Raw genomic sequence first — 13929 nt, 5'->3', positions numbered from 1 at the left:
TTTTTTTGTGGGACACAGCCAACTTTATTTCTTTGAAAAAATAGACAATTTCTTTTTTCATTTGAACAACATTTTTTTCCCTTTTACAAAAATGATAAATTCAACAGAAGCTGACAGAGAAACTTCAGCAGTGTGTACAAAGAAAAAAAAAATACAAGCGTATTTAACAGTTCTTGTTCGATCTAAAAATAATTCTAAAACCATCTGTGTACAAATCTCAAGACAGTCTTCTTACAGCAGAAAAAAATAAAAAATAAGAATAATCATAGAGTGTTTGAAACAGTTTTGTACAATAGCAGCATCAATCACAGACTGGAAACCAGCTTACTAAGTGCCTGACAACAAAGGAGTTGTGGGGGGAGGGGGTGGGGTTAATAAGTCCATATCAACTACAAAGGTTTCCTACAGTAGTGTAAGGAGTCCATATATATATATATAAATAAGTCTTTATATGACGCCAAAGGTCATTTCATACATTGTTCATTGTACAGTCTATCAAACCAGAACTTGGCTTGCTTCTTTCCTCTGCTCCTTGTACTCGTTTATTGGCTTTTGACTGCAGGCTTAGGAGGGAGCTGTTCGGCTCGAAGGTGCTGAAACTTCTTTAGAACTTGGTTGGTAATGTAGTCATTAAAGTGGCATCATGTTCCATCTAGACCACAAGGGTATGGCGTCGACTACGGGTTAATTCAGGAGCTGTGGCGCTGAACTAAGCTCCAGAACCTGGTTGGTAATATAGTCATAGAGGCATGATGTTCCACCTGGATCACAAGTGTTTGGCATTGACTATGGGTTAATTCTGGAGCTGTGGCGCTGAACTAAGCTCCAGAACCTGGTTGGTAATATAGTCATAGAGGCATGATGTTCCACCTGGATCACAAGTGTTTGGCATTGACTACGTGTTAATTCTGGAGCTGTGGCGCTGAACTAAGCTCCAGAACCTGGTTGGTAATATAGTCATAGAGGCATGATGTTCCACCTGGATCACAAGTGTTTGGCATTGACTACGTGTTAATTCCGGAGCTGTCCACAACTGTGGCGATGAACTAAAACTCAAGAACTTCCTTGGTACTAAAGTTGTAGAGACATTTCTTTATATGAAGAGAGGGCTTGCTGTTAAATAGCACCTGGATCATACGTAGATGGCAATGTCTACAGGCATTTTAGGAAGCTGTCCACCTCCGAAGTAAGCTCCAAAACACAGCTGGCCATATAGTCGAGGTAACAGCTATTAAAACAGTGCTTAGATGATACATTAAGTTTTACAGTTATGTATACATCACGCTGTAAAGATAACAGAATACTGAGCCATGCAGGTGACAGCCGAGCTACAAATCAGGCTAGGTCATCCAGAAGAGTACTGGGACTAGCTGGGCGACCAGTTGGAGGCAACATCTCCAAGGTAAAAGGTGAGCTCAGACCAAATGAAGACTTTGTTTGCTTCACAGGGTAGGGTAAGACAAGCCCATTGAGTAAAAGCCAAGGCCCTTGAGTTTCTCCTCAGTCCTAGCCTTCTGCTTCAAGTGGACCTTGCTGTGTCGCTTCTTTTCGTCGCTCCTGGCAAACCTCCGGCCACAGAGGTCGCAGGAGAAAGGCTTCTCCCCGGTGTGGGTCCTGATGTGGGTGGTCAGGTGGTCACTGCGGCTGAAGTTCCTCAGGCAGATACGGCACTGGAAGGGCTTATGCCCAGTATGGATCCTCAAGTGCCTGTTGAGCTCGTCGGAGCGGGCAAAGCTCCGGATGCAGTTCTCCACTGGGCAGGCGAAGGCCTTCTCGTTGGGTTTGGGTCGGAAGCATTTGGCTGGAAACTTATTCCGTCTGTATTTCCTCCTGGGCTCTACCAAAGGGTTGCTAGAACTGGGTGGAGGAATGGTGTCAGCTGTCGGGGACAGTCCCAGAAAATCTGTGGAGATGACTGGAGATGATTGAATGGTTTCCTCTGTGATCAGCATCCCTGGCATCTGCTGGTTGAGCTGGTACTTGGCATCGAGTAAAATCTGAGACTTTAAGTCAATCTTGGTCTCAGCAAAGTCACAGGGGGAGGTCTGGAATGCCTCTGACTGGCAAGTGAAGTCCATAGTGTTGTACATAACCGACTCCTCCATCACACCGTTCATATGAGGCTGGCAGCAGGCAGACATCATATTCTCTATCTTAGACTCAATTGGGTGAAACACAGTTGAGGAGTTTTCAGAGGGCAAAAATCCCTCCAAGGGGTAAGACGTTACGCCAAAGTTCTGAGATGTCTGGGGCTCCCATTGAGCATTAAATGAATCCAAGGCAGGCGAGATGGGCGACAAGTCCATTTCTTGCTTGCTTGGCATATTTTTAGACTCAAAGAAAAATTGGTTGGTGCAGGAATTGCCCAGGTTGGGGGAGCTGGGCACCTGATGGAGGTCCTCTGTACTACTGAAGGCAGAATACAACTGGCTGGGGTACCCTTGCTGGACAGAAATGTTGAGGTTGGGCTGGGAGTAAAGGTCCATATGATTCTGTAGGGCCTCGGGAATGGAATAGAGTGCTTCTTGCCGGTGGACTTTGTGTGGCGCAGAGAAAGGCGACAGACCCAGGATGCCGGACATCAGATTAAAGAGGGCCTCCTGTTCGTGTGAGTGCTCGGGTCCCGTCTCGATGAAGAAGCTCCCGGAGTAGTTCAGAGGGAGGGGTGGGGAGGGCTGACTGCTCAGGAAGAAGTAGTCAGGGTTATCATCATCGTTGGATGGGCTCACAAACGTTCCTGGGGGGCAAAGAAAAAAAAATAACTGAGTAAGTCTCATGCTTTGCATCTTCCCCCACCATACAGATGTGTGGCATTTAACAGATCCAACATTGTTTAGTCATCACAATGAATAACCTTTTCCAAAATAAAAATACATCTACATGTCCTCCTTCCCCAAAATCTCAAACCAGAGCTCCAAGAATCGAAGGAAAAGTCAGCAAAAAAACATACCTTACAGTACCGTTAACCCTTTACAGCCAGTCCCTGCTTTAATTAATCCCTCCCCACCCAAGCAATGTGATTGTCCCTACTTTCTCTCTGTTTTAAAGGGTTAATCCCCCCCAACCCTGATATTTCAGGGCTGTATTGATGAGATCCCTGCAGTCATTGATGTGCCCACCATGAGGGGCTCCCACCATCCCTGTGCTGAGTTCCTGGATCTCCTCAACTGCTGTGTCCTTCAAGAGGGGCTCCTAACATCCCTGCACTGAGTTTCCCTGTCTGCCTACCTGCTGTGCCCACCATGAGGGGCTCCCACCATCCTTGTGCTGAGTTCCTGGATCTCCTCACCTGCTGTGTCCTTCAAGAGGGGCTCCTACCATCCCTGCACTGAGTTTTCCTGTCTGCCTACCTGCTGTGCCCATCACGAGGGGCTCCTGCACTGAGTTACTGGGTCTGCATATCTGCTGTGCCCATCATGAGGGGGCTCCTTGTTCTGCCCACCTGCTGTGCCCATTATGGGGGGTTGCCACCATGAGGAGCTCCATGCTCTTCCCACCTGCTGTGCCCATCATGAGGGGTTCCCTGTTCTGTCCACCTGCTGTGCCCATCACGAGGGGTTCCCACCGTGAGGGGCTCCCTGTTTTGCCCACCTGTTGTGCCCATCATGAGGAACTGCCACCACTCCTGCACCCCTGAGCTGCTTCCTGGCTCTGTACATCCGCTGTGCCCATTATTGGGGGGGCTCCCATTATCCCATCAAGAGGGGCTTCTTGTTCTGCCCACCTGCTGTGCCCATCATGAGGGGTTCCCAACATGAGGTGCTCCATGTTCTGCCCACCTGCTGTGCCCATCATGAGGGGTTCCCAACATGAGGAGCTCCTCCGTGTTCTGCCCACCTGCTGTGCCTATCATTGGGGGTTCCCACCATAAGGGTCTCCCTGTTCTGCCCATCAGGAGGAACTCCCACCACTTCTGCACTCCTGAGCCACTTCCTGGCTCTGTATATCCGCTGTGCCCATTATGGGAGGGGGGGGGCTCCCACCACTCCTGCACTCAGTTCCTAGCTCAGCACTTCTGTTGTGCCCTGGTCTGCCCACCTGCTGTGCCCATCATAAGGGGGGGCACCCACCATCTCTGCACTGATTTCCTGTCTCTGCACACCCCATTCTGAGGGTCTCCAAGACTCATGCAGTCAGTTCCTGGCTCAGCACATCTGCTGTTCCCATGAGCAGGGGGGGGGGGGGGGCACCCACCATCTCTGCACTGATTTCCTGGCTCATCACTTCTGCTGTGCCCATCAAGAGGGGTTCCCTGGTCTGCCCACCTGCTGTGCCCATCACGAGGGGCTCCCACCATCTCTGCACTGATTTCCTGGCTCAGCACTTCTGCTGTGCCCATCAAGAGGGGTTCCCTGGTCTGCCCATCATGAGGGGCACCCGCCATCTCTGCGCCGAGTTCCTGGCTCTGCACACCACATTATGAGGGTCCTGCACTCAGTTCCTGGCTCAGCACATCTGCTGTGCCCATCACGAGGGGGGCTCCCACCATCTCTGCACTGATTTCCTGGCTCAGCACTTCTGCTGTGCCCATCAAGAGGGGTTCCCTGGACTGGCCATCAAGAGGGGTTCCCTGGTCTGCCCACCTGCTGTGCCCATCATGAGGGGGCTCCCACCATCTCTGTGCCGAGTTCCTGACTCTGCACACCCCATTATGAGGGTCCTGCACTCAGTTCCTGGCTCAGCACATCTGCTGTGCCCATCATGAGGGGGGCTCCCACCATCTCTGCACTGATTTCTTGGCTCAGCACTTCTGCTGTGCCCATCAAGAGGGGTTCCCTAGACTGCCCACCTGCTGTGCCCATCAAGAGGGGTTCCCTGGTCTGCCCATCATGAGGGGGGCTCCCACCATCTCTGCGCCGAGTTCCTGGCTCTGCACACCCCATTATGAGGGTCCTGCACTCAGTTCCTGGCTCAGCACATCTGCTGTTCCCATGAGCTGGGGGCACCCACCATCTCTGCACTGATTTCCTGGCTCAGCACTTCTGCTGTGCCCATCAAGAGGGGTTCCCTGGACTGCCCACCTGCCGTGCCCATCAAGAGGGGTTCCCTGGTCTGCCCACCTGCTGTGCCCATCATGAGGGGCTCCCACCATCTCTGCGCCGAGTTCCTGGCTCTGCGCACCCCATTATGAGGGTCCTGCACTCAGTTCCTGGCTCAGGACATCTGCTGTGCCCATCACGAAGGGGGGCACCCACCATCTCTGCACTGATTTCCTGGCTCAGCACTTCTGCTGTGCCCATCATGAAGGGGGGCTCCCACCATCTCTGCGCTGAGTTCCTGCATCTGCACATCTAATGCACCTGTTATAAGGGGCTCCCACCATCCCTGCTGGATTCTTTATAGAAAAAGGGAGCTAAACACACAACACCCAAGGGGGAGGAACACTGGAAATGATAGCAGAGGGACTGGCTCAGCCCATCCATATCTGAACTATTCCTTTTGGGGGGGGTGGACTGACCCTTTAAGCGACCAGTGCCGCATGAGCCTGCGTTGGAATTGCAGCCGGTGAGCTGAGGTTGACAACTTAAAAAAAAAAAAAAAAAAAACACACGACTAGAGATTCCTTTTTTTTTTCTTTTTTTTTTAAATTAAATATCTTATTAAGTAGAGGAAAGTGTTAATTTCCCACGCGCTTATCGTAGAGAGAGCGCGGGCGACCGATGGAATTTATGGGGGATTATTTTTAGCTCCTCTATCCTCCATGCACAGATTAATAAAAATACATCAAACCCTCCAGCATGCAAAAAATACAATAATAAAAAAATACAATGATAAAAAAATACAATAATAAAAAAATACAATAATAAAAAAATACAATAATAAAAAAATACAATCATAAAAAAATACAATAATAAAAAATAAAAATGCTTCTCTTACCTTCTTCAGCAAGGTGGTCCTCCTCCCTGGTCTGGGGGTCTGGGGACCCCAATGCTGCTGCTTCTCCCTTCAGGTCACAGTCCTGGTGGAATTTGGGATAATCCTGGCAGGAGGACTCCATGTTTCTCAGCTGCATGGAGGAAGGATGCTCCTGTAAACCAATGGCAGCTCCCCTCTGGTACCGTGTGTGTTGTTGTTGGATGCTGCTGCTGCAGGGCTGTGTGCGGAGAGAGACTGTCACCATGCTCCGGCCCCGCAGCCTCCCTTTATATAGGCGCCAGGCGCTGCCTCTGATCTTCCGCTGCTGGGGAGAGCTCTCCATTTCAGGAGTCTCCAGTGACGCGGCCGTGACGTAAATGCCCATATATGGAGACAGGATGTAGCTGGGGGACTCCCAATAAGGAGATCTCTCTTGTGGTGACGCCTCGCGCTGGGCTGCCTCTCCTTCCCTCTCTCCCTCCCAGCTCTGCTTTTTATATAAAAAAAAACCTGTGCAGGAAAGTTGTGAATTCGTGAGGATGCCTCCAGTCCCGATCCTCGTTTCCATTCATTGCACATTGATATGCCTTTATTTTCCCTCATTCACACCTGATAGGCTTTATTTTTCCTTGTTTCCTTTGTTGTTGTTTTTTTTTTTTTTTGTTTATGTATATATCAGTGGGGGCTGGTGCTCCAAACAAAGCGTAAACAAACGGAAAAATAAATAAAACATCACTGTGCCCATCAATTGTCGCCACTGTGCCATGCCAAACGCAGCCACTGTGCCCATCAAACGCAGCCACTGTGCCCATCAATTGTCGCCACTGTGTCCATCAGACGCAGCCACTGTGCCATAAAATTATCGCCACCGTGCCATGCCAAACGCAGCCACTGTACCATGCCATTGTCGCCACTGTGCCCATCAATTGTCGCCACTGTGCCATGCCAAACGCAGCCACTGTGCCGTAAATTGTCGCCACTGTGCCATGCCATCAGACGCAGTCACTGTGCCTATCAATTGTCGCCACTGTGCCATGCCATCAGACGCAGTCACTGTGACCATCAATTGTCGCCACTGTGCCCATCAATTGTCGCCACTGTGCCATGCCATCAAACGCAGCCACTGGTCCATCAATTGTCGCCACTGTGCACATCAATTGTTGCCACTGTGCCCATCAAATGCAGCCACTGTGCCCATCAAAATTGTCGCCACTGTGCCATGCCATCAAACGCAGCCACTGTGCCATGCCATCAGATGCAGTCACTGTGCCCATCAATTGTCGCCACTGTGCCATGCCATCAAACGCAGCCACTGTGCCCATCAATTGTCACCACTGTACCATGCCATCAATTGTCGCCACTGTGTCATGCCATTGTCACCACTGTGCCCATCAATTGTCGCCACTGTGCCATGCCAAACGCAGCCACTGTGCCATCAATTGCAGCCACTGTGCCATGCCATTGTCGCCACTGTGCCCATCAATTGTCGCCACTGTGCCATGCCAAACGCAGCCACTGTGCCATGCCATCAATTGTCGCGACTGTGCCATGCCATTGTCACCACTGTGCCCATCAATTGTAGCCAGTTAGCCCCTAAAATGCTGCGAGATTGCCCCAAAATACTGCCAGATTCACTTTCTCGGTCAGCCATCCTCCTCCACGATCCCTCAATGTAGTCCCGCCCTCGATGTCGCTTCAGCCAATCAGGTTACCGGTAACCAGATCCGGTGAACCTGATTGGCTGAGATGTGCCCCCCCCCCCTGGAAACAGGGATCGGCAAGGTGTCTGCCGTAGGCGTGCACATAGGTTGTGCCCAGTTCTGTATTATACAACAGAGGAGGGAGGCGGGTTATCCACAGCCGCTCATTGCATACTGGCACAGCACACACCAGGAATCCACACCCTTCACATAAAGTCTGCCGTTTCCCCTTTAAGAATAAGTACTTGTGAGTCACGGCTAAGCCCCTCCCCTTCATGACATTGTCAAAAGGGGGCGGAGCATGGGTGACCTTAAAATGATGCCCCCCCCCCCCTGAAAAAACTTCTGCGCACGCCCATGCTGGTATCCCAATAGAAAAAAGGTGATCACAAATGGATGTTGTGTCCCAACATGTTTCGCCAGCGATGGCTTCCTCAGGGGATTTATTTGGGACCGGCTCTAGCACAAAATACAAAAGGAAATTGTCAGTCGGTTATAAAACATAAAAATAATAAAAGTGCAAATCAAGAAATATATATATTTATAGAGAATCTCACAAAAGTAAGTACACCCCTCACATTTTTGTAAATATCGCGTCCCATTGACGACAATGCAAAATCGCGTTCCATGGACATCAATGCAAAAACACCCTCAAAATCACGCCCCATTAATTGCAATGCAAAATCGCGTCCCATTGATCTCAATGCAAAATCGCGTCCCATTGATCTCAATGCAAAATCGCGTCCCATTGACGATAATGCAAAATCGCGTTCCCATTGACGTCATTGCAGAATCGCGTTCCATTGATCTCAATGCAAAATCGCGTCCCATTGATCTCAATGCAAAATCGCGTCCCATTGATCTCAATGCAAAATCGCGTCCCATTGACGATAATGCAAAATCGCGTCCCATTGACGTCATTGCAGAATCGCGTTCCATTGATCTCAATGCAAAATCGCGTCCCATTGATCTCAATGCAAAATCGCGTCCCATTGATCTCAATGCAAAATCGCGTCCCATTGACGATAATGCAAAATCGCGTCCCATTGACGTCATTGCAGAATCGCGTTCCATTGATCTCAATGCAAAATCACGTCCCATTGACGACAATGCAAAATCGCGTCCCATTGACGACAATGCAAAATCGCGTCCCATTGATCTCAATGCAAAATCGCGTCCCATTGACGACAATACAAAATTGCGTCCCATTGATCTCAACGCAAAATCACGTCCCATTGAATGCAATGCAAAATCGCGTCCCATTGACGACAATGCAAAATCGCGTCCCATTGACGACAATGCAAAATCGCGTCCCATTGACGACAATGCAAAATCGCGTCCCATTGACGACAATGCAAAATCGCGTCCCATTGATCTCAATGCAAAATCGCGTCCCATTGACGACAATACAAAATTGCGTCCCATTGATCTCAACGCAAAATCACGTCCCATTGAATGCAATGCAAAATCGCGTCCCATTGACGACAATGCAAAATCGCATCCCATTGACTTCAATGTAATAAAACACCCCCTATGGACTGCAATGGAAACTTGCATCCCATTGACTTCAATGCAAAAATCACGTCCCATTAACTTCTATTGGCTGCAATGCAAAAACATGCCCCATTAATTGCAATGCAAAATCGCGTCCCATTGACATCAATGCAAAATCGCGTCCCATTGACGTCATTGCAGAATCGCGTCCCATTGATCTCAATGCAAAATCGCGTCCCATTGACGACAATGCAAAATCGCGTCCCATTGATGACAATGCAAAATCGCGTCCCATTGATGACAATGCAAAATCGCGTCCCATTGACGTCATTGCAGAATCGTGTCCCATTGACGACAATGCAAAATCATGTCCCATTGATCTCAATGCAAAATCGCGTCCCATTGATCTCAATGCAAAATCGCGTCCCATTAACGACAATGCAAAATCGCGTCCCATTGACTTCAATGCAAAATCGCGTCCCATTGACGTCATTGCAGAATCGTGTCCCATTGACGACAATGCAAAATCGCATCCCATTGACTTCAATGTAATAAAACACCCCCTATGGACTGCAATGGAAACTTGCATCCCATTGACTTCAATGCAAAAATCACGTCCCATTAACTTCTATTGGCTGCAATGCAAAAACATGCCCCATTAATTGCAATGCAAAATCGCATCCCATTGATCTCATTGCAGAATCGCGTCCCATTGACGACAATGCAAAATCGCGTCCCATTGACGTCATTGCAGAATCGCGTCCCATTGATGACAATGCAAAATCACGTCCCATTGACGACAATACAAAATCGCGTCCCATTGACGACAATGCAAAATCACGTCCCATTGACGACAATACAAAATTGCGTCCCATTGATCTCAACGCAAAATCACGTCCCATTGAATGCAATGCAAAATCGCGTCCCATTGACGTCATTGCAGAATCGCGTCCCATTGATCTCAATGCAAAATCGCGTCCCATTGACGACAATGCAAAATCGCATCCCATTGACGTCATTTCAGAATCGCGTCCCATTGACGACAATGCAAAATCGCGTCCCATTGACGACAATGCAAAATCGCATCCCATTGACGTCATTTCAGAATCGCGTCCCATTGACGACAATGCAAAATCGCGTCCCATTGACGACAATACAAAATCGCGTCCCATTGACGACAATGCAAAATCGCATCCCATTGACGTCATTTCAGAATCGCGTCCCATTGATGACAATGCAAAATCGCGTCCCTTCGATCTCAACGCAAAATCGCGCCCCATTGATCTCAACGCAAAGTCACGTCCCATTGAATGCAATGCAAAATCGCATCCCATTGACATCAATGCAAAATCGCGTCCCATTGACTTTAAGGCAAAAACACCCCCCTATTGACTGCAATGCAAAATCGTACCCCATTGACTTCAATGCACAATTGCGTCTGATCGACTCACGTCCTACTGGCTGCAGTGCAAAATTGCATCCTATGGACTTCAATGCAAAAACGGCAACCACATTAATTAAATGTAATTTTTTTATATAATTCTTGCAGACGCATTGCAGGAAATGCACAATTGTGCGCGTTTTGTGGCAGATTTATGCCCCGTACACACGATCCGAAAATCGTACGAAAAATGCCGCTTTCGAATCGATCGTATGATAATCGGATCGTTAGTACAGAGCTTCCGAGAGCCGATCAGGACAGTTCATTTTATTCTATCGGACACGCACAGAATTTTTTTTTCGTACAATGCCAGATCGTACGATTTTCGTATAATCAGTACAGCTGTCGTTCGAAAATGCAATACAAATGCATTACAACGCATGACATCACTTCCGATTTTGTATTCTGCCGTACGAGAATTTTCGTGACTTTAGTAAACTCATCAGATTCGACGTGAGATTAGCGTACAAAAAAAAAACGGACGATCATTCGTCCGATAATCGGATCGTGTGTACGGGGCATTAGGAAAGGCGCACACAGGTGTGAATGAAGTGTGTCAGAGTTACATTGTTACTCAGGCTGAAGAAAGACGTAAGCCCGTCTATTGCGGCGAAGGCGAGAGGCGATTTCTTGCGTTGCTGAGATTTTAGGTAAATGGTGGTGGGGGGGGGGGGGGCAAACCCGTGACCTGTGCGGCGCCCCCCCCCCCCCCCCGGGTCTATCTCCCTCTGAATTATTCAGCATTGGATCAGATCCGTCATCCTCACCCCCTCCCCTCTATTTGCACACCAATACCTCCGAGGAGCAACAAAGAGACAAAGAGCAACATTGTATCCAATCAGAACGCTCCGCATCCTCCATAGACTCTCATCTCTATGACACGGAATCCATTTTCTGCACACAAAATACATTTTTATCTTTTTATTTCTCACACAAATAGAACTTTCTTCTGGGGGTATTTATCACCTCTGCAGGGTTTTGCTAAACAAACAAAAAAAGACCAAAAGTTTAAAAAAATAAAATAAAAAAAACTTTTCGTTGTTTCTGTTATAAGATTTTGCAAATAAGTAATTTTTTCTTCTTCGCTGATGGGCACTGATAGGCTGCACTGACGAGCACTAATGGGGCTGCACTGATGAGACTGCACTGATGGGCACTGATAGGCTGCACTGACGAGCACTAATGGGGCTGCACTGATGAGACGGCACTAATGGGCACTGATAGGCTGCACTGACGAGCACTAATGGGGCTGCACTGATGAGACTGCACTGATGGGCACTGATAGGCTGCACTGACGAGCACTAATGGGGCTGCACTGATGAGACGGCACTAATGGGCACTGATAGGCTGCACTGACGAGCACTAATGGGGCTGCACTGATGAGGCTGTGCTAATGGGCACTGATAGGCTGCACTGACGAGCACTAATGGGGCTGCACTGATGAGACTGCACTGATGAGCACTGATAGGCTGCACTGATGGGCACTAATGGGGCTGCACTGATGAGACTGCACTAATGGGCACTGATAGGCTGCACTGATAGACACTCATAGGCTGCACTGATGAGGCTACACTAATGAGACTGTACTAATGGACACGCATAGGCTGCACTGATGAGGCTGTGCTAATGGCCACTGATGCGGCTGCACTAACTGGCACTGATGGGCTGCACTGCTGGGCACTAATGGGGCTGGACTGATGGGGCTGCACTGATGGGCACTGATAAGCTGCACTGATGGACACTGATGAGGTGGCACTGATAGACACTGATATGCTGCACCAATGGACACCGATTGGCAGTGATAGGAATGCACTGATAATCAGTGCACTGATGAGGCTGCACTAATGGACACCAATAAGCTGCACTGATGAGACTGCACTAATGGGCACTGATAGGCTGCACTGACAGGCACTGATGACATTGCACTGATGAGACTGTATTGATGGACACTTATAGGCTGCACCGATGAGGCTGCACTAATTGGCACTGATAGGCTGCACTGATGGGCACTAATGGGGCTGCACTGTTGGGCACTGATAAGCTGCACTGATGGGGCGGCACTGATGTTCACTGATAAGCTGCACCAATGGGGTGGCACTGATGGGGCTGCACTGATAAGCTGCACTGATGGGGTGGCACTGATAAGCTGCACTGATGGACACTGATGAGGTGGCACTGATAGAGACTGATGGACACTGATTGGCACTGATGGGAATGCACTGATAATCAGCGGACGGATAAGGCTGCACTGATGGGCACTGATAATCTGCACTGATGGGCACGAATGTGGCAGCACTGATGGACACTGATGAGACGGCACTGATGGACACTTATATGTTACACTGAGTGGCACTGTGTGATTAGATTTCAATCCAAACAGCCCCTCAGTATTACATTTCAGGGCTGATCCTCATCTTCTGTAATGGGCCAGAGAAGTTTAGGTCTTGGGACTGGGGGGGATCACTACTACTACCTCTACTGCTATTACTATTACTACTACTGCTATTTTTCCAACTACTACCTTTACTGCTATTACTATTACTACTACTGCTGCTGCTACTACCACTACTACTATTACTGCTACTAATACCTCTACGGTTGGTACTACTGCTACTACCACTACTACTGCTATTACTACTACTGCTACTACTATTACCACTACTTCTATTACTACTACTACTATTGCTGTTATTACTACTGCTGCTGTTGCTTTCAGGGCAGGTGCAAGGATTTTTGACACCCTAGGCAAAACCTAATTTTGCGCACCTCCATTGGCTCCACCCCCTGTGTCCTGCCCATGTATACCCCACCTTTTAAATGAAGCGCCCATCAAATGCAGCCTCACCAGCGCCCATCAAATGCAGCCTCACCAGCGCCCATCAAATGCAGCCTCACCAGCAGCGCCCATCGATGCAGCCTCACCAGCGCCCATCAAATGCAGCCTTACCAGCGCCCATCAAATGCAGCCTCACCAGCGCCCATCAAATGCAACCTCACCAGCGCCCATCAAATGCAACCTCACCAGCGCCCATCGATGCAGCCTCACCAGCGCCCATCAAATGCAGCCTTACCAGCGCCCATCAAATGCAGCCTCACCAGCGCCCATCAAATGCAGCCTCACCAGCGCCCATCAAATGCAGCCTCACCAGCAGCGCCCATCGATGCAGCCTCACCAGCGCCCATCAAATGCAGCCTTACCAGCGCCCATCAAATGCAGCCTCACCAGCGCCCATCAAATGCAGCCTCACCAGCGCCCATCAAATGCAGCCTCACCAGCAGCGCCCATCGATGCAGCCTCACCAGCGCCCATCAAATGCAGCCTTACCAGCGCCCATCAAATGCAGCCTCACCAGCGCCCATCAAATGCAGCCTCACCAGCAGCGCCCATCGATGCAGCCTCACCAGCGCCCATCAAATGCAGCCTCACCAGCGCCCATC

General features: G+C 49.2%; 1 protein-coding gene across 1 annotated transcript; it reads right to left on the bottom strand.

Moving 5' to 3' along the window:
• Window positions 1-360: 360 nt before the first annotated feature.
• EGR4 (early growth response 4) lies at window positions 361-6176 on the bottom strand. Its single transcript, XM_040335586.1, has 2 exons — window positions 5878-6176; window positions 361-2737 (listed from the first exon to the last, which is right to left on the bottom strand). The coding sequence occupies exons 1-2, from the start codon at window positions 6119-6121 to the stop codon at window positions 1443-1445; spliced, it is 1539 nt and encodes a 512-aa protein (XP_040191520.1). The 5' UTR covers window positions 6122-6176; the 3' UTR covers window positions 361-1442.
• Window positions 6177-13929: the final 7753 nt, after the last annotated feature.

The sequence above is a fragment of the Rana temporaria genome, chromosome 1 (genome assembly GCF_905171775.1).
Source record: "Rana temporaria chromosome 1, aRanTem1.1, whole genome shotgun sequence".
Lineage (NCBI taxonomy): Eukaryota > Metazoa > Chordata > Amphibia > Anura > Ranidae > Rana > Rana temporaria.
Note: the sequence above shows the minus strand (reverse complement) of the source record. Positions and strands in the feature narration are given on the sequence as shown.

Coding starts and splice junctions, on each gene's coding strand:
- EGR4 (XM_040335586.1), bottom strand. CDS start 6,121: ATGGTGACAGTCTCTCTCCGCACACAGCCCTGCAGCAGCAGCATCCAA. Junction 2,738..5,877: donor GGACCACCTTGCTGAAGAAG/GTAAGAGAAGCA, acceptor TTTGCCCCCCAG/GAACGTTTGTGAGCCCATCC.